This window comes from Vanellus vanellus (assembly GCF_965231255.1).
Source record: "Vanellus vanellus genome assembly, chromosome: 1".
NCBI lineage: Eukaryota > Metazoa > Chordata > Aves > Charadriiformes > Charadriidae > Vanellus > Vanellus vanellus.
In genome coordinates, this window is record NC_138905.1 from 62,779,980 (window position 1) to 62,799,888 (window position 19,909).

General features: G+C 37.6%; 1 protein-coding gene across 1 annotated transcript in view; it reads left to right on the top strand.

Annotated features, from left to right (window-relative positions):
* The window catches only part of IGF1 (insulin like growth factor 1), a gene marked incomplete at its 3' end in the record, with an annotated part of 42,603 nt that extends 24,616 nt beyond the window's left edge, over positions 1–17,987 (top strand). Inside the window, exon 3 of the mRNA XM_082499441.1 lies at positions 17,728–17,987. Within this exon, the coding sequence (XP_082355567.1) occupies positions 17,728–17,987 (260 nt within the window). The remainder of the gene's footprint in view (positions 1–17,727) is intronic.
* Positions 17,988–19,909: the final 1,922 nt, after the last annotated feature.

The window sequence follows — 19,909 nt, forward strand, 5'->3', positions numbered from 1 at the left end:
CAAACACTTATATGCACTTTGTGCAATGAGACAGGATGAATTGTTCTTTAGGGATTGGGCTGCCCCTCACTGATTCCAGCTTGAGCTATACCAGATGCCATATAGCCCATCCAGAAGAGCTAACTCTTAATCTTTCTTCTTATACATCCACTAAGTATGACTTTATATAATTGTGCCAGAGCACTGAGACAATAATGAATGAATGGTCCATGAAGAACTCTGGAGAGGTTTCAGCGATTTCTGTAAGGAAATGAGTCAAAAAGAATCTAAGAAAGATACAGGACATGGTGCAATAATGTCTGGTTTCTTCTGAATTAAGAGAAAGAACAAGTGTCCTATCACTGATACTCTATCTTGAGCCAGTATGGTGTCAAATGTGAAAACTTACAATGTGAAATAATAAATTAAGAACGTCTGTTCTATTAGGAAACAAATAGAGTACTCAATAATTACTACCAGCTTCAACACTAAAATGTTAACAGTATGTTTGAATTTTTAAAGACTGCATTTCTTAGCAATTTTACAGCATATCACTTTGAAAGACCTTGTAGATACTTGCCAGATGTGATACAGCGGTAGAGGAACACTACAACAGACATCTTATTTATCCTTAGATCACCCCACTCTTTTTCTCTCAAACCAGAGAAATGATTTCTGAATTTCCTAATGATCTTGCAAGATAAACACTGAAAATTAGTAGAGCTAGAAATTACTACATTAAAAGGAGTATTATATTCTTTAATTCTAGTGCTAAGAACATAAACCTTTCCTAAGTCCTACTTATCAGTACAATGACGTCATCCTGGAGTAGGGGAAAGGATAATCTTCCTTGTTGCTGCATTATTGAAGGATGGCAGGAGTTCTGAGAAATATACTGCTCACCATGCATATAAGTTTAATTACAACCGATACTAAACAGTCCTTTACACAGGATGGAACGTGTTGTGGATTTTAAAAGCCGTATATTGTTTTCTGTATTTCTAGTATCTTTTCTCCCTACAATACAGCAACACGTTCCAAGCATTTTTCAATGCCTCCTCTCTGCTCTTTGCCTTCACTCCACCAGCTGTCACTCCAGTGACATTTCCCAAACATGAAGCTGACAAAGAGCAGGGTAGGGCTTAAGTGCTTAAGCTGTTGGAGATCAGTAGCAATATATTAAAATATCAACGTAACTCAGTGTTTTGGGAACAATTTCTGATATCGTTACTTGAATGGACAACACTGTTTACTACATAACCCCTTGCACTGAAGAGAGTGCAATTATTTTTGAAACCTAAAAGGTTACTAAACTATAGCACATGGTTATTTTGCCTGTAAATTTCCTGGCTTTCTACCATAATACTTCAATTAAAATAGAAATGAAGAAAGCCTAGCCTGATTAATACTAAGAAAATTCTGTACAGACAATTAAGAAACCTATTAATAATGCAGAAAAGAGGCCAAAGGACAGAGTACAGGACAGATATTTGAGAAGTGGTTTACTTCCAGAATTGCAAATCTCTAGCAACTTATTTTTCAAATTCCAAAACTGTATTTACTGGTCAAATTTATCTGAAATTTTCATCTTAATAAGGTCAAGAGGAGTTATCACATGGAGGTGCCTTCCTCCAACAGTTACGCTTTCTTCTCATTTTCTAGTTCTTGTCTGGTATTTGAGCCACTGTAGTCCAAGATCCAAATACTGACAGGAAAATCTACTGCAACATGCAGAGCTAACATAAGCATTTTCCTCAACCTGTAAAAATGCTGGTCCCACTACTGAAATTAAATTAACTCAGCCACTCCAACAGCAGAAAGACAAGTCGGCGTTATTTCCAATAGCCTCCAAAAATCTTACCTAGTGACCATAATTTTAGGAAACTTTCAAGGTAAGATTTCCAGTTTGCCAGCTGGTTTGGTTACAGCATTTACCATTCTCGTGTGTATGTGCAAACGGAAAAGGGAGCAAATCTTAACTTCTCTTTGCTCAGAAACAGTTCCACAAAGTTTCTGCTCTTCCCACGTTATGTGGTAAGAAGGAGGGACAATTGTCACAAGCCTCCGATACTGCTCATGAGCTGACAGTATCATGATACCCAGAAGCAATTCCCCTGAAGCGAAGACACAGTGAGCCTGTTACACCCCATAGCACGGACATACCCCCACGCTGCAGCGTGTTTCCACTCCTCCGGCTTGTAGGTGCTGCCACTGTGCTAACCAAGTGTGAAGGAGCCCTCTAGTGTAAAAAAGAAACTGAACCTACTGCCCATATTTTCAACAACCTTTTTATGGACCCTGTATACTAGAGTAAATTTTATCTATTATGTGCTGATCGCTCAAACCTTCCGGAGGTGTAGGCAGTTTGCTCTATAGTATAAACAATACCCAGGAAATTCCAGTGCTCAGATCTACTTGTTGCTGCTGCAGCTTCATTACAACAGCTCAATCTCTTTATCTTATATGATATAGAAAAAAATTCTATACAGCATATAATTCATGTCATAATCCCTTAATATATATACAGTTGAAAACACAAAAAGCCTTTGGAGAGGCAGCATATGCCCCCGTGGTACCTGTAGTATTCTATGAAGATACTGCATAGTAGCTGTTGGAAAAGTATCACAGTAATGCAAGCAGAGGCGCACATGTAAAGAGAGAAAATTAGAGATTCAGTCCCACACAGGTCAATAATATGCAGCTATTTCCTGCACCAAAACTTTTGGTTTATACTTTGTATCACAAAGTAAAAAAAAAAAAACCAAAAAAAAACCACCACCAAAAAAAACTCCCAAAACTGAAAGGGTGGTGCTTACGTTGATTGTATTTTATTGTCACTAATTCTAAATGAGATATATGTTAAATTTATCTGGTCTAAACCCAATACCGTTCTGAAGTTGTATAGAGAAAACCATATGCAATAGTTTATTTTTGTGTTTTTAATCCTTAATCTTTAGAGTGATCACAGTTGATTGCATAGCAGTTTTATGGTGCTGGATGGAAAGTCAAAACAATTATGAAGTTTAAATTGGTAAGAACTTACTTAATGCCCTGCTGTCTAACTGCTAGAGGGATAAACAAAGAATACTAGAATGCTGAAATGAGTTTAGGAAATTCATTTGAAAAGTTATGAAATGATATTAGAAGACGACAAAAAGTAACACGAGAGGCATAAGCAACTGACAGATGAGGAGAGATTGCAAATAATTAACCAAAATCACAAGAGATGCAGTTTAGATAATCATTTAGAAGCAAAGAAGAGAAAGCTCAGACCCATTTTAGACAAACAGAATTGTGAAAGTGACTTCATTTTACTTCCATTTAGGATTTTGTCCTGGATGCTGATCTGAACCGTTTCTGAACTTCACAAACGGGGATAATGAGTGCTTCAAACCTAAAGCGTCATGTGGTTAAGGCCCTTACGCTGGAAACCTTATGTGAACAGCCACTCTCACTAAACTTGCTGAACTTACCACTTCCAGACAGGCTGCACAGCCTCCTTGGGTTATTTTGGCACTTCTTTTTCTGGCTAGCAAAGAGGAGTTCAGAGGAATGCAAGATGGAAATCAATGGGGAGGGGGCGGGGGGGAAATCCAATTTTCCCAAACCACAGAAAACTTTCATTTGGTATATATTTTGACCAAAGATTCAGTGAGAGCAATGGTCATATTTTATCCAAAAATCACTCTCAACAGAAAGAACTCTAAGAAGTTTTGGTGCAGAAGGACTAAGAAATAATGAAAGAAATATTGTACTGCTGACATCTACATTCAAACTCAAAGTGTACAAGTAGTAAAAATGCAGGAGGCTGCAAGTATTATCACAAACAGCACTTTTAGGAGGCAGAGTGAGAGGAAATTGTATAGATTATTCCACTTTTTAATGACATTTGAGTGGTTAATCATAAAGTTAATTTGAATATGTTATTAGAAAAATCCAATTTTTAACTGCACTGCTATAATATCTGAAAGTTACTTAACCTCCCCTGGACATTTGCCCATTCCTCTAGTTGTATCAAATTAGATAGAAGAAGCAAAGAAGAAAAAATTACAAGGATTTTGGTGTTTTGGTGAATATTGTGTGGAAACATTGTTTTCTATCCTATTTGATTTGGTTTATGTATATCAACATCAAGTTTAATGGAAGTATTAGTTACAGTTAACTACTTAACGCTAGTTATTTGAAAATATTTGTGATTTTATTAAGTCAAATTTTGGGTACCAAGAGAGTACGCCTGAACATAATTTTCCTTTGTACAGCTTGACTCTTAATCTCATATTTTAATACTGGATTATTAATTTCAAATACAGTTTATTAACTTGCAACTACATAACTAAATATCCAAAGACTCACAAAAAAATATTTGAAAAGGCCTTAATACTGATACCTATGTCCAAGAAATATCTTCAGACACAACTCAGAATCTATGCTTTCAGATGATCAAAAGCTTTTGTCAAAGTCCTCCAGGCTTTGAGATTTATTAAAATTTAAAGGAATAAAAATTGAACAATAGATGTCGAAAGCTTGAGAACTAAAAATGGCTATGATTTCTAATAACCAATACAGGAATAAAAGAGTTTCTTTAGAAATGCATTTCATAGGAATTACTTGTTTCTACTTTCTTGTATTCTCTGATACTGTGTAAGCCCTCCACTGGCCATGTATGCTTAAGACAAGTATTTTTTTAAAATTTTTCCACAATACCTTTTTGGTTTTTATTTTTTGTATAACGACCATAGGTCTTGAGCAGGGATAGGCTCAGCCCGATGAAATGGATGTCATGAGGTGCAAAAGCACCGGCCCAGTTATGGGAAGAACAATTTTGTAGACCGAAGCACATCTAACAGAGTTAGTATTTACAGAGTCACCATTAAGCTTACCCATCAGTCCACCAATATGATAAATTACAAAGTCTACACCATTTTAAGCATACTACTTCATCCTACTTCTTTCCTGCTGAACTGGGTTCCCTGGCTTAAGTGATTGTAGATGCAGAAAGTTGTCGCTCAAAAAAAGTCAGTGAGTATGTGGAATTTAAAAGCCAGATCACCTTCAACATTGCCACAGTTGTTACTATTCAAGTTTATAGTATTCCTGTATGACCCCCAGAACAAACCTAGTGAAACAAAAGGACAGCAAGATTGCCAAATGAGAGAAGCCATTGAAAAACATCTTTAACTGTTGCGGAGGTTTCAATCATTAATCAAGTCTAAACAAATTGGAAAGGAAATAGTAAAAAAAAAGGAATAATTCTGGTTACTTAGAAAAACTTCTCTTTAAGTGGAAATGAACTTTTAAAACCTTTGAACTTCCCTGAAGAGGCTATTGAAACTTAGCAAGTGAGAACTTAAAAAAATTTACTCAGAAACCACACTCCCTATTAAAAACTGTGACTGGAGCGGGCATAGTCAGTCCTGTAAAAGGATTACTTCCTGTTTGCTTCATAAACCAGTTTTACTGCCTATAAGCACTTCCATTTCCAATGATCCTACAGAAACTGCAGTTTTGGTATTTAAGATGTTGTACTGGAACCAGTTTCTGCCTGCACTATACCAGTGCTCCTTTATAATCCCCCTCCATGTCTTCAGTAACAACAAGGTGAGTTGGACGGTCAAGGAGAAGAGTAGTTTCATTTATTTTTCAGCAGCGACTTCTTTTTTCTTTATGTTCCTGGCACTAGAACTGATTCTCCTAGCTCCTATTGCAGTATTAAATCACTAAAGAATGGAGCTCCAACTGGTAGAAAACCAGTGTGAGTGAAAGGTGAATGAAGCATAACCGTATATTTCAGCTAGGTTTAGTTCTGGTTTTGTGACCAGACACAACTCACTGTCCCTTTCTCATCCCAATGACTTCATCCTCACTCCCTAATGGCTATGTACTCCACTGGAAAGTTTCACTTCTTTTTTATCTCATTAGACAAGTTTAACAGGAGCATCGTGACCTCAAAGGAATATTTCATTTCAAGATTAGATTTTTACATGCCCTACTGACTCAAAAATAAGGTTAAAGGAAGACAGGTATATGGTTAAAGCATTGGCCTGGTGCTTAAGTTGATGTGGGTTCAGTTCCTGGCACTGTCACAGCCTTCTCCTGTGCAAATAATTGATAGGTAGACTCCACAAATATTACTCAAATGAAGCACTATCTTTCTCTGCAAAGAGCTGTTTTAATTTAGGATAAAGTACTGTTTAACATCAGTGAAGATAAAAGAATCTGTGCCTTAATCTTTCTGTCTAAATTCCCTTTCTGAATGTGGTGGTTAATTTGTCCTTGCTAAACAGGAATCTTGTAAATCAATCTTCACAAGCAAAAGTATCCCAATATGCCAAAAGTAGAAGACAATCAAAAATAAGTTTTCTGGAAAATAATTCACATTTAAAATGTTGTCCATAAGCAAACTACATGCTGGACTTTTATCGAAAGCATTAACTCGTCTTACCACATTTAAAGTAATTTTTGAAGTAGTTAAAAGTAATGTTGACTTGTACGAGACTTGTACAGAAAGGTTCAATAACTGACAGTCTAAACAAGATTCAGACAATACTGCACAGGTACAAAGCTGAATCTTGTTTATTCCTCATTCTGTTGCTGCACCATTGTTCAACGTTGGATGCTTCTTGCTGACGAAGCCCTTGACAACGATACCAGATCTTACTAACCAGAGCTTATAGCTCTGGAGCTTAGAGCACATTCGAGTAAACCCACTGAAGTTGACTGCATTAGACAAATACAAAACTAGCGTGAGAAGTGAGCCAGGCCCTTGCTGTTATCATCCTTCTCCCTCCTGCTTTCTTTTCTATTGCCCCACTTCTTTCTAATAAGGGGATGAAAATTGTTTGCCTCTTTAGTAGATAAGATGACAGTGGCCTGCTCTCAACTGCTTACCCTTCTGTAAGTGCTACTGCTGTACAAATAGAAATAACGATTGTAACGTGTGTCAATAGGTGCACTCCTACTAGTCAGCAGTTACTTGATGCGACGGCCGTTCGCACCTTCTGCCTCTAATCAGATGGCAATTCCAAAATGCAGGAACAAGAGTACCGTGTTTGCCATTTATTTGCTGAAATGCTGTCATTTCTCAGAATACAGCTGCGAAAGAGTTCTTACAGGGATAAAAATCTTGATTACACAGAGCAAAGCAATGTACTGCTTGTTCCGTGGTCAGTGGCATTAACTACATACAGTCATCTGGCTTCCCATTCATTGCACATCAGTATTCTTTTGTTCTTACCTCCTTCAAGTAAACGCATCACATCCATTCCCTGCAAACCTTTCCAGATGCCACTAAGATAGTATTTACTCACTGAACTGTAAGGTTGGAAGACAAAGCAAGTGATTGTTCATTATCAGACTGATGCAAAGCCTACTAGGGGACAAGGAAGTCTTTTCATTGACTTCAATAGACCTCGAATCACATTATATATATGTAGCTTCTGGCACCTGATTTATCAGGACATAATCCTGAGTGCACTGATTTCCCAGTGACTTCAGTGATACTAGCATTTCACCCAATTAGGGGGTTTGCATTGTTATTCATTTGGTAATCCAAATAAAAAGCAGTTTTATGTTGGCCATGAGATAAGAAGGGTATGAAAGGTCCTGTCGTGACCGATCATCCTTCCACCACGCACAAGCAGTAAGGGTAAGCAGTAGCTATTTACTGTGAGAGCCCATGCAGGAAGAGGAGAGAATGTATTCTCATTATGGATGGATGACTGTATTACCATTGTCCTTCTTGATGCACTATAGGGGGCAATATTCAAATGTAACAATGACCTACTGGTTTCTAATTATCTTGTCCTAAACCCTGATAAACCTGGCTATTCTTGCAATAGTGAATTTCTTTCGAGCAAAGCATTTCCCTTGCCAAAGTATATATTTTTTGGCAGCATCTGGCACTTTCCAGCCCTGGAATCTGACGTAGGCTTGTAAATTGTGCTAGGTTGGCAAGGTTTTCACCCTCTAGAGCACTGAATTGGTGTAAAATAATACATTATATTGTTTCCCACTCTTTCGGCTGTTTTTTTTCCTCAAAAGAATTCTAAACTCTGAAATTTCCGTTTCGTACCCCAGTGCAATATTCACAAACCTCTAGGTCTTTCTCTTCACACGTTGCAACTGGCTTAGGAACTACTGTGTGAAGCATAATGGCTCTATCACATGCTTAGTATACTTAATGGCCTCCAAAGCAGTCGTTCCATAAAAAGGGCAGAGTACAGTGCAGCTATATGTGAGAGGAAATTGTTACAAGTGCCGTACTTTGGAAACAAGTTTAGGGGAAGAGGATTTTTTTTTTTTCCAGTTAAATACACAATGAAGAAAAGAAATGCTTCTGAAAGCATATTTCTAGAGGAAAAAATTACCTTCTTCAACTGTGTGGCAGACTAATTAAACACAGACATACAATTAAAAGTTAAAACACCTTTTGGAATAAATCTACATTTGTCAGCTAACTGACTTTAAAGAAGTGAAATAGTTGTTTTACTCTCTATTTGAAACATCAAAAGGTTTTCGTTTTTTCATAAAGTCCAGCTTATAAATCTTAATTATTCAGGCAAACCACTCTGTGAAGTCTTGATAGATTTCTCTTATAGATCAGTACTAGCTGAGTGCCTATGCTTTCTTTCCCAGTATTACTCACCTAGAATTTCAGAGCAATGAGCAAATATCTTGCCTTAGACTCAATAATTAATGCAACCCAGTGTTCCACAAAGCAGTAGCCCTAGTGCAATATCTCAATATTAACAAATGCATATGCTTTCACAAAGATTTTACTTGTGCATACTGATAAAGCTTATCCTCTATTCTCATGCATATTAAATTAGGCTTCAGAGCTAAAGCATTCACTCATTGAGCATTTATAAATGCTAATATATGCTCATTTTGATGAATACAAACAAAAATCAGTCTAAGCATAATTATTTTTTGGCACTAACAAAACATTGAAGGAAAATGGAAGCTAAATATTAAATATTGTAGCTTCAAAATGCATGCAACTTATTTACATGAAAATCAGACTGCCTACTTTGCAACATTTAAACCTTGAGGTATTTCAGTTAAGGGACTTTACAACAGTTCACAGGATTTGTTGTTTGCTTGTTTGTTTGTTTGTTTGTTTTAACAGTTCATAGAAGTATCAAAATACAGGCATTTCCTGCTGATTGAACATTGACTCATAATTTTCCAAATACAGATTAAAAATTCCGGAGTACCCTCAAGAAGTATTATCAATATAACATTTAACAGTTTGTCTAAGATCACGAGATGAAAAGTGATATCAACAATCTCTTATTTTGCATATGCATGCATTTATAATGCAAAACCAGACCAGAATACTAGCCTGATATACGGAACATGGTTGAAGAGGTGTGAAGATACATAATTAAACAGTAGACTGGCTGGTATGCTTTTTAGAATAATACTTGTCATTGTATTTAATTTTTAAAATGGAAACAAAAGAAAATGGCTTTGTACTCCACCAGTGACACATATGTTGTGATTTAGGACAAATCACTTACAGTGGAATTAATTTTCTTCGACTTCAGTTACCTAGAAGAAGTTGTGCGTATACTCTATGCCTAGATAAAGTATCTTTATCTGTAGTTGATGAAAGAACACGGGATCTTTCAGAGGACAATCAATTTCAATTTAAACAAAGCATTCAAAACAGGAGTAAGTCACTCTCCAGACACACCTGCTTGTTGACTTGACTATCTTAAACCAGATCCCAAATTTTCAGATAGTAAAGCTGAGGAAGATGAAACTCAAACTCGGCATCCCTCATCTTCTGTGCCATCATAAGGCAGATAGTACATGCAACTCAAAAATTCTCCAGCCGCCAGCTCCCGGTCTGGATGTAGCATACAGGATGTGCTTGTCCAGTTACTACATTGTAATATAGCAACCTTGCTGTTCAGACCACAGAAAAGTTCTGTCTGATTGAACTACTGCCTCATAGTATGCTTACATACATCCAGGTACTATAAGCTACAAACTGGACACAGTGGTAAATGAAAAAAAAAGTTTGTCATCTCACTTCTCTGGAGGATCCCTCACAAAGGTACCCCAAAACTGCTATCAATGTTTCAAAATTGTACAAATTATATTACCTTGATGTTTTGATAGAAACATTTTGAGTTTCTCCGTACAAGATTATAGTGCACTAATAGGTCAATAGGCTTTCACATTACTTTAAAAGGTGCAGTTATAGCTGAAGATTCATTCTAATAGCAGGTTAGGAATAAGTTCACTTTTTTCACATTTATGATGTTTTTCTGAATGACAGTCTAAATGGCATTCCTGAGTTCTAATACTGGGCTAAAAATGACGCTAGGTACGGCAAATATAGAGAGTCACATAAAAGCTCCAGGACATGTTCACAGAACCACAGAATGATAGGGGTTGGAAGCAATCTCTGGAGATCATCTAGTCCAACCCCCCTGCCAGAGCAGGGTCACCTAGAGCAGGTTGCACAGGATGGCATCCAGGTGGGGTTTGAATGTCTCCAGTGTGGGAAACTCCACAGCCTCTCTGGGCAGCCTGTTCCAGTGCTCTGCTACCCTCAAAGTAAAGAAGTTCCTCCTCATGTTAAGATGGAACTTCCTGTGTTCAAGTTTGTGCCCGTTACCTCTTGTCCTATCACTGGGCACCACTGAAAAAAGACTGTTGCCATCCCCCTGGCACCCTCCCTTTAAGTATTTATAAGCATTAATAAGATCCCCCCTCAGTCTTCTTTTCTCTAGACTAAAAAGACCCAAGTCCCTCAGCCTTTCTTCATAAGACAGATGTTCCAATCCCCTAATCATCTCAGTAGCCCTTTGCTGGACCGTCTCCAGCAGTTCCCTGTCCTTCTTGAACCGGGGGGCCCAGAACTGGACACAATACTCCAGACGTGGCCTCACCAGGGCCCTTGATCTGCTGCCCACACTCTTCTTGGTGCACCCCAGGATGCCATTGGCCTTCTTGGCCTCCAGGGCACGTTGCTGGCTCACGGTCATCCTGTTGTCCACCAGGACTCCCAGGTCCCTTTCCACAGAGCTGTTTTCCAGCAGGTCAGCCCCTAACCTATACCACTGCATGGTGTTATTCCTCCCCAGATGCAGTACCCTACACTTACCCTTGTTGAATTTCATAAGGTTTCTCTCTGCCCAACTGTCTAGCCTGTCCAGGTCATGCTGAATGGTAGCACAGCCTTCCAGTGTATCAGCCACCCCTCCCAGTTTTGTGTCATCAGCAAACTTGGTGATGGTACACTCTATCCCTTCATCCAGGTCATTGATGAACATATTGAACAGGACTGGACCCAGTACTGACCCCTGAGGGACACCACTCATTACTGACCTCCAACTAGACTCTGCACCACTAATCACAACCCTCTGAGCTCTATCTGTCAGCCACTGTTCAACCTGCCCCACTGTCCATTCATCTAACCCACACTTCCTAAGCTTGCCTGTGAGGATGATGTGGGAGACAGTGTAGAAAGCCTTGCTGAAGTCTAGGTAGACAACATCCACTGCCCTCCCCTCATCCATCCATCCAGTCATGCCATTGTAGAAGGTAATCAGATTAGTCAGACATGACTTCCCCTTGGTGAATCCATGTTGACTACTTCTGATAATCTTCTTTTCCTCCAGATGCTTTGAGATGATGCCCAGAATGAGCTGTTCCATCATCTTTCCAGGGATGGAGGTGAGGCTGACTGGCCTGTAGTTTCCCAGATCTTCCTTCTTGCCCTTTTTGAAGACTGGAGTAACATTGGCTTTCCTCCAGGCCTCAGGCACCCTGCCTGTTCTCCAGGACCTTTCAAAGATGATGGAGAGTGGGCGAGCAATGACTTCTGCCAGCTCCCTCAGCACTCGCGGGTGCATCCCATCAGGACGCATGGACTTGTGGATATCCAGTTTACTTAACTGATCTCTAACTTCATCCTCATCAACCAAGGGAAAGACTTCCTTCCTCCAGACTTCCTCTGTTACCTGCAAAGTCTGGGACTCCTGAGGGCTGGCCTGAGCAGTAAAGATTGAAGCAAAGAAGGCATTCAGTAACTCTGCCTTATCTGCATCACGGCACCTGTCTCATTCACCAGCAGGCCCCCTTTTCCCCTAGTTTTCCTTTTGCCTCCAATGTACTTGGAGAAACCCTGCCTGTTGACCTTGACATCCCTTGACAGGTTTGATTCCAAGGAGGCCTTGGCTTTCCTCGTTTCATCCCATCATGTTACTCCAGTTCTTCCTGGAGTCCTCAGAACAGTAGATTAGCTTTGTGTTTACTCTGGGCTATTCTCACGTAATTTCCTAATGTTAATGCCACAACAGTAGATTATCGTTCTCCACAGAATCCCTAGCTAGTTTGACAATCGAAACTTCTACAGTCCACCTACAGCAGTGCTTCTCACATTGAAACCATCAGTAGAGCAGAACCAACGGCAGCGCCAGTGAGGTATTTTGAAGGAAAAGGGGGGAACAAAGAAATCAAGCATAAACAAGCCCTACTAAATTACTCCACTGACTTTGCATTATTTAAAGGGAAGTGCTGTTAGTACAGAAGCCAGCTGTTTAACTATTGGAATTCTATACTTTGGCCTGCTTTCAGGGGACTTCAGAACAGTGTGACTAGACTTTCTATCGGCTTGTAGCACATGGAAAGAAACATTCACATATTTGGTACAGTAGATTAAATGAGAGCCAAAAATTCTATTAAGTAAACTTTGACCTACATGATATGAAACCTCTTTTGAGCTAGCAACTGACAAAAAAGGAAAGAAACCTCCAAGGAAATCAGTGTACGTCAGCAAAAAGGAATGCCTAGGACTGTTATATGTCCACAGGCAGCACTTTAAAGGTTGAGTAAATATAAGGAACTTTTTGATAACAGCTGGAAGGCAGCACTCAAATTGTGTCTGAAAGATGAGAAAGAACTATATGGGTGCCCAGTATACTGACGCAGCAGGATCAGTCAGTATTTTAAGGCAATATCATAAAAAAAAATAATTAAGGAACAGAAAACTGGTATTAAATGTGCCGAACCACTAGACATTTATTTACTAATATGGATTTTGATGTAGAAATTAAGTGCTTAGTTACGTCAGTCCCTATGTAGGAGAACACTTAGGCATGTGCTTACTGTTGAATATCTGCTTTAGTCCACCAGACCGTGTAGGAGCTTGAACATTTGCCTAGATCTAAGTGGATAGTTTGGTAACTTGATGAACTGGGGCCATCTGATCCTGCAGTCCTTCCAGAAGATGGGCCAAATACTGATAATATTTGTAGAAGTGATAGTAACTCCTTGTAATTCTTTATCTCATGTTTGTCTGTGATAGCATCTTTTGTATACTGTGGCACTTTGGAGGACAGCAGCAATTTAAAATCTATTTGTTTAAAATTAATCTAGACACTGGATACTTCTCAAAAGTAGAGTCCACAATCATGATTACTGGAAAAGAATAATGATCTTTTTTTTTTTTTTTTTTCTATTTATTCTCTCTATCTTTTGTATAGCAATTCAGGTAATATCCCTTTCTATTTCATACAAATTTTAAGTACACTTGATTGCTCAGGTCTTTCAAAAACCTGGGGAAAAATATTATAAAGAAAAAAAAAAACCTATTTGACTTCACGGTCCTAATGTTATCTTTTTGTGGAGGATGAGCAGTTAGTATGACATGTAATACATCAATATTTAAGTCTATATATAAAAAAGTCAAATCTCATCGCTGACCACATCACTGATGCGTTAGTGATTCCATTCCAGACTTGTTACATGTATATAGAGGTTTTTTAAAGAGCTAGAAGATATATCCTCCTTCATAAAGTTATTATTCTGTCAGAAAGAAAAACAACTCATAGAAGTCTTTGGTCTGGCTACAATAAAAATAATTTTGAAGTACACTGAGATTTTCACTCAAAAGATTCCAGAATTCAGGATGTGTATTAATTATTTATGCATATGATAATGCAGGAGAAATGTTGCTACAGATTACTAAATAAGGCAGGCAGTGCTTCATGGGTTATTCAAGGTATTTTATCAACTTTATAAATGGTAAATTCAGACACTGAAGGGTAAAATAACTTCCATGTAATCACACAACAAGACAGTAGCTAGATGAGAATAAAACTCAGAATTGACAGCCTCTAACTAACAAAAATAATGCATAAGTTCCTGCTTGACTTATTGGGAAGACATCATACACAAATAAATGAGTGATCTTCTTAAAAGTTAGAGTACAGGGCTCTAGTTCCTCTACTTATGTACAATCAAAGAAAAATCAAACATATTCCTGTTGAAATGACTGTATTTACCAAAAAGTCATAAATTTTTTACAAGCAATGATACTGCTAAACTGGTAGAACACTATATAACCCATTGCGTGCCATTGCTTCTTCTTATGGCTTGAGTAAAAAATAATTAAAGAAAGAAAGCATCAGATTATATAATTGAGCTAAATTAAAAATGGCAAAATACAAGGGATGCTGTATAAGTACAGGCTAAACACAGACGAATTGGAAAGAACTATTGATTGTTGAAAGAGATGAAAAAATTAAAAAACAAATCACCTCTACTCACAATTTCATCTTTGGCTTTAATCATGACAAAACTAAATGTTAACCATACTAAACAACAAAATTTTGAGATCTTTCAAACTTTACTTTTCATTTGACTATTTCCTTTATATACCAAAAAATGGCACTATCGGTCATTAGTCCTTCTTAGAAGATCATTCTGACCAAAACATACCACTAAGAAAAAATACCCCAATAAGTACTCTACAGAGTAGATAATTGGCTTCAGTAAGGAACAAGGACACTTGCTTTGCTAATGGATTTACACGTTAAACATTTATATTCTTGCTACTCAAGGAAGGAAGATTTCTTCAAAGTTCTGTTGTTAAACCATGGAAGTTCCTGGCCAACATCTTTCATATTATTGATTCTAAATTTTGTCACCTGCAGGTAATATTATCTACCTAGAATGAATGTCATGAGGAGCTAACATTTGTAAGATTCTTAGAAGTTCAAAATACTATAACAGTCTCTTCTCCCAAGTAGCAAGTGAAAGAAGAAAAAGAAATAGCCTCAAATTGCACCAGGGGAGGTTTAGATTGGATATTCGGAAAAAATTTGTCAGGCCTTGGAACAGGCTGGCCAGGGAAGTGGTTGAGTAACCATCCTGGCAGGTATTGAAAAGATGTGTAGATGTGGTGTTTAGGCACATGGTTTAGTGGGAGTCTTGGCATTGCTAGGTTAATGGTTGGACTTGATGATCTTAAATGTCTTTTCCAACCTAAACAATTCTATGATTCTATGATTACTAATCCTGAAATCTTCTATTGGATTGATAGATTTTTTTTTTAATAGGTAACTTCTTTTCGAGGTAGAAAGGTCACAATAAGGCCGATGAAACTAACCAATAATCTGTCCATCCTTATTTTTACTTTTAGCAGTAGCCAGGGAAACAACTAAACCCCTATGCCTGTAAGCCGCTACGAAATATCATTTAAAGAAAAATTCTTGAACAAGTTTGTAGAGTGTATTTGCTTATGAAAACTTGGCAGACTGAGAAAAGAAAAGTAAGCTAACTAATCCACTAATTGTACCTACAGTTCAGCTGGATCTATTAGGAAGAGTTACACCTGCATATTTAGGAACAGAATTTGCCCTTCCATGCTTTCAATGGGAGCAAGACAAAATGTGGAACAGCTCTGGGTATCCCTCACAGTAATGACACTCCACATTTTATCATGACTGCTAAATTTTAAAAGTATTAGGCTAAGACAACCTGATTAACAGATTTCAGAAAAAATGCCAGGGAAAAGCTTGTACTTTATATTGTAACTCAGTGAGTGAAAATAGTCTGGAAAACAAAACAAAACAAAATTCTGTGTCTTAATATTTATAACATTTTTCAGGGATACATAGAAAACAACATACACACACACACACAGACATATCAACATATTACTGTAATCTACTCCTGGCTTGCTGTTCTGTTCAGTCTTATGAAACAATTAATTTAGCAGGCAATGTACAGTATAGAGGTCCTTAGTGGATTGCAATATACTAAGCAAGCATGTTTTTCTTTTTGCTTAATTTATAGTCCCTGGAAGAAAAGACATTCAAAAACCTATTGTCTGGGTTTACAAAGCTCACAGGGATAGTTATTTCTTAGCTGACTGTATTGCTGGCTAAAATGTCAGACATATTTTACCACTAGAGGTCTTTTCATTTATGGATGTACTAAGGCCTCGAGGGTTCTTCATCAGTGGACATATGTTTTAATCACAGAGAATTGCAAAATGCTGTGTTGTCTTCAAATTGACAACTGCAGGACAAGTATATGGATATTAACCTAGAATTTGCTGTATAAGCATTGGAGGCAATAGTTTCCCAAAGAGAAACTGAATTTTCATCTTTTTTGGTACCCTTATCCTTTACCTAGCTTGAGTAATTTCTTAAAATGTAAACTCCTGCCAAACTCTGTGAATAACAGATTTTTGGTTTCGGTGATAAAAATGAAGGGGGGGGGAAAAATACAGGGGAAAAAAAAAAAAGAAAAAAAATTGGTAGAGCTGACTGAATTGAGTTACTTCATTTTTTGGATCTTGGTGCAAGTTTCTTTCCTTTTTTTTTTCCATATTTTTGGGTTCTTAACTAATGTGGATCATTCTGTAAATGGAAACATTTAATGCTGAAACTGTCAAAACAAAACATTTAACCTTTTCAGAATTTTACAGTCTGAAACTGAATTCTACCAGAATTTCAAAATAGATGTAGTAAGTAAGCAACTACTTTTTTTTTTTTTTTGTGAATTTACTGTCCCTTCATTTCTAGTTAGTCATAGCAGGGCAACGGCACATCCAACCGAGTTGCATACAAACAAGTTCATGAAATAATGGGTCTGTAATCTTTGCATAGTATAGCAGAGAAATCAACGGTTACTAAAGAAATCATAATTCTCTAAAAAAAAAAATTAAAAAAATGTAAGAGTTCTAGGAATAAAATTTTCACCCTTTATTGCAGCTGAGTGAAAAATATAAAACATTTACCAATCACATAGTTTCTACAGAGGCTCAGTGCAAACACAAAACACAGGAAAGACCACATTATGTCAGTCCCATTTCCTATCTTTTGCAAAGCTATAACTCTTCCATTTTTGCATTTCATTGCTTGTGTTGTTACCTTATTTCCTGCTTCCCACTAGTTTTTGCAGATCTTACAACCTGTGCGGTGGTATACAGTATTTATTTCCCCTTTGGAACACACTCTGGCTTCACGTAGTGGCTCAGTGTAGCCCTTTTCATTAGAAAATACTTGCCTAGAACACAGGTATGGCCTATGATCTTTAAGCACCAGCTACCTCCGTCAGCTCAACAGTCAGTTTTCATCCAAAAGCTAAAGGGCAAATTTCCTTTGCAAGGCTTCCAAATGCCAGATTTCAACTGCCTCCCTCTCCATTTTCAATGCCAAGACAGTTCAAGAAACTCTCTTAATAATACTTTTCTAAGAAGATACAATTTTTCTCAAATACTTAATTAGCAACCACTCATATACAGAGATCAAAGCTAGCCATTTCCAGGAATATCTTTCAAAGCTGTAAGGAGAACAGGGTCTTAGAATAGATACACACAGGCAGCCTCTACAACTGTCATTGGTGATTCAGTTAAAATAATGCAACTTAATATGATTGCTGCTGAGATCTTTGCGTTTTCTTTCTAACGTAAAAACTTTCCATTTGTGTTTTGAATAGGTAAGCCTACAGGGTATGGATCCAGCAGTAGACGCTTACACCACAAGGGAATAGTGGATGAATGCTGCTTCCAGAGTTGTGACCTGAGGAGGCTGGAGATGTATTGTGCTCCAATAAAGCCACCTAAATCTGCACGCTCTGTACGTGCTCAGCGCCACACTGATATGCCAAAAGCACAAAAGGTAGGCCAGGTCGACAAAAAAAAAAAAAAAAAAAAAAAAAAGAAAAAGAAAAAGCCCTACATATTTTACCTCTTTTAGGGAAGGAAAATTCTGTCAAGGATGGTAACATAGCAAACAACTGATGTGTTCTGCCTGCTAGGGACACTGAGATTTAGTGGGGTTTTGCAAAATAGTGTCCACGGTAGGAAATAAGTAGGAAATGGTGTTTTCTATCTCATGTCTTAGAACACTAAATAAAACATGGAATTGCTAAAATAGTAGTTGTGAGGCTTTATCCTGCTACTGGGTAGTAAACGACAAGTACTCACATTGTTCATTCATAAATAGCACCTAAGACTTCCTTCAAAAGAGAAACCAAACACTGAATGTTTAACAACGGATCTATCCAGAACCACTTCACTCATCCTTCCTTGTCAGGAAGGTGTAAAGTGAATAGAAGATGTAGAGAGAAGGAAAACACAACTCTTCTGCTATTCATTTTACATGTAAATGAACAAACGGGGTTTTTTTCCTCATTTTTTTTTTTTATTTATCAGAACTAAATTAACTGGATAGTCACTGCAATCATTACATACTTCATTTTAATTACTTAATGTTTAATATGTATATTCCCCAAGAACTTCAGATTTTCATTGGTACTCTTTGTGTAGCTACGGAGTTCAGTGTATCAAGACTTTTGTTGCTGTCATACTACATATACTCTACATATATGTAGTTAAATCTCAACTCTCTTCAACAGAGCCTGTAGTTCAAAAAACCCATCTTAGACTAGGGTAGCATCAAGCTCGTGACCAACTGTCTCTCCTATTTGAGTTCTGCACATCTGTTTTACATGTTATCTGTCATCTGCTGTAAGCCTCTAATGATATATGTTATTGCTGTTGACCCTGTCTGTCCTACACATATGCTGGCCCCACTCCTACAGTTATCTGAAAATTTTGTCTTATAAGAAATGAAACTGCATGAAATCTGAAGATTTTCTAGGAAGTCAGGAAACCAGCACTATATACTAATTTCCTTAATATCATCTTTATGAAAAGAACAATTGTAATCGTTCCAGCATTCATTTCTATTCTGTAAGTCAATCCATTGAATGGAATCATTTCACCTCTTCCTCAAGAGTTTTCAACCTTTTAAAGTAATGGCTGTATGATTCTTCCTGGGAAGTATCACCTTAGCCGTGAACATCTCAAAAGGCACACATGACAACAAGTGAAGTCTTTTTCAGGTAGAATTCAACTACACACAAGAAAACCCGCTGGTTTATTCCTGTCTGGGCACACATATATTTAAGACTTGTGGGAAAAGAAGAAAACAGGCTGTAATCTGTGTGCTCCTTCCCATGCTTGTTGCTAAGGTGATGGGTAAAACATTCTGTAACTTCAAGTAAAAGGAGACAAGATACCTGCCAGCTCACTGATGGATCACCACACCACTTTCCTTGGAGGGCCAAGGAACGATGTCATCCTTTAGGCAGCTGTCCTCTTCCCAGTTCAAAAGATAGGCAGGAAAACAAAACACTTTTCTTACAAAGAGAAAGGAACAGAAGAAAGGCCTTGCATCTTCCAGCAGCAGCAGGGGAAGTAGTGTTCAAGAGGGGATCCTGGGAGAAGGAAAAAATTAGAGGGACTATGTAGTGATTGAGAGAACCTAGCTGCAAAAGAAATCATCCAGGAAATTAAAAGGAGAAAAAATCAAGAGGTGAAAAGGGCAGTAAAAACACAATGAGGAGCAGAGGAAAAAACAGGGGAGGGAATTAGATCAAAGAGGCTGAGAAGATGAGAAATATTGAAGAACTGAATGAACCATGGTGCATCACATAGAAAAGACAGAATTTTGAGAAAAATAAAGAGAGAAAATAAAATTAGAGAAAATTTAATATTAAAGAAAACAATACCTTTAAAGAAAAGGTATGGGAAAAGGAGGAGAGAGATGAAAAGTAGCAGAAAAATCATAAAAGCTTCTTGATGGGAACTTGGCGATAAAATAACAGAAATCTG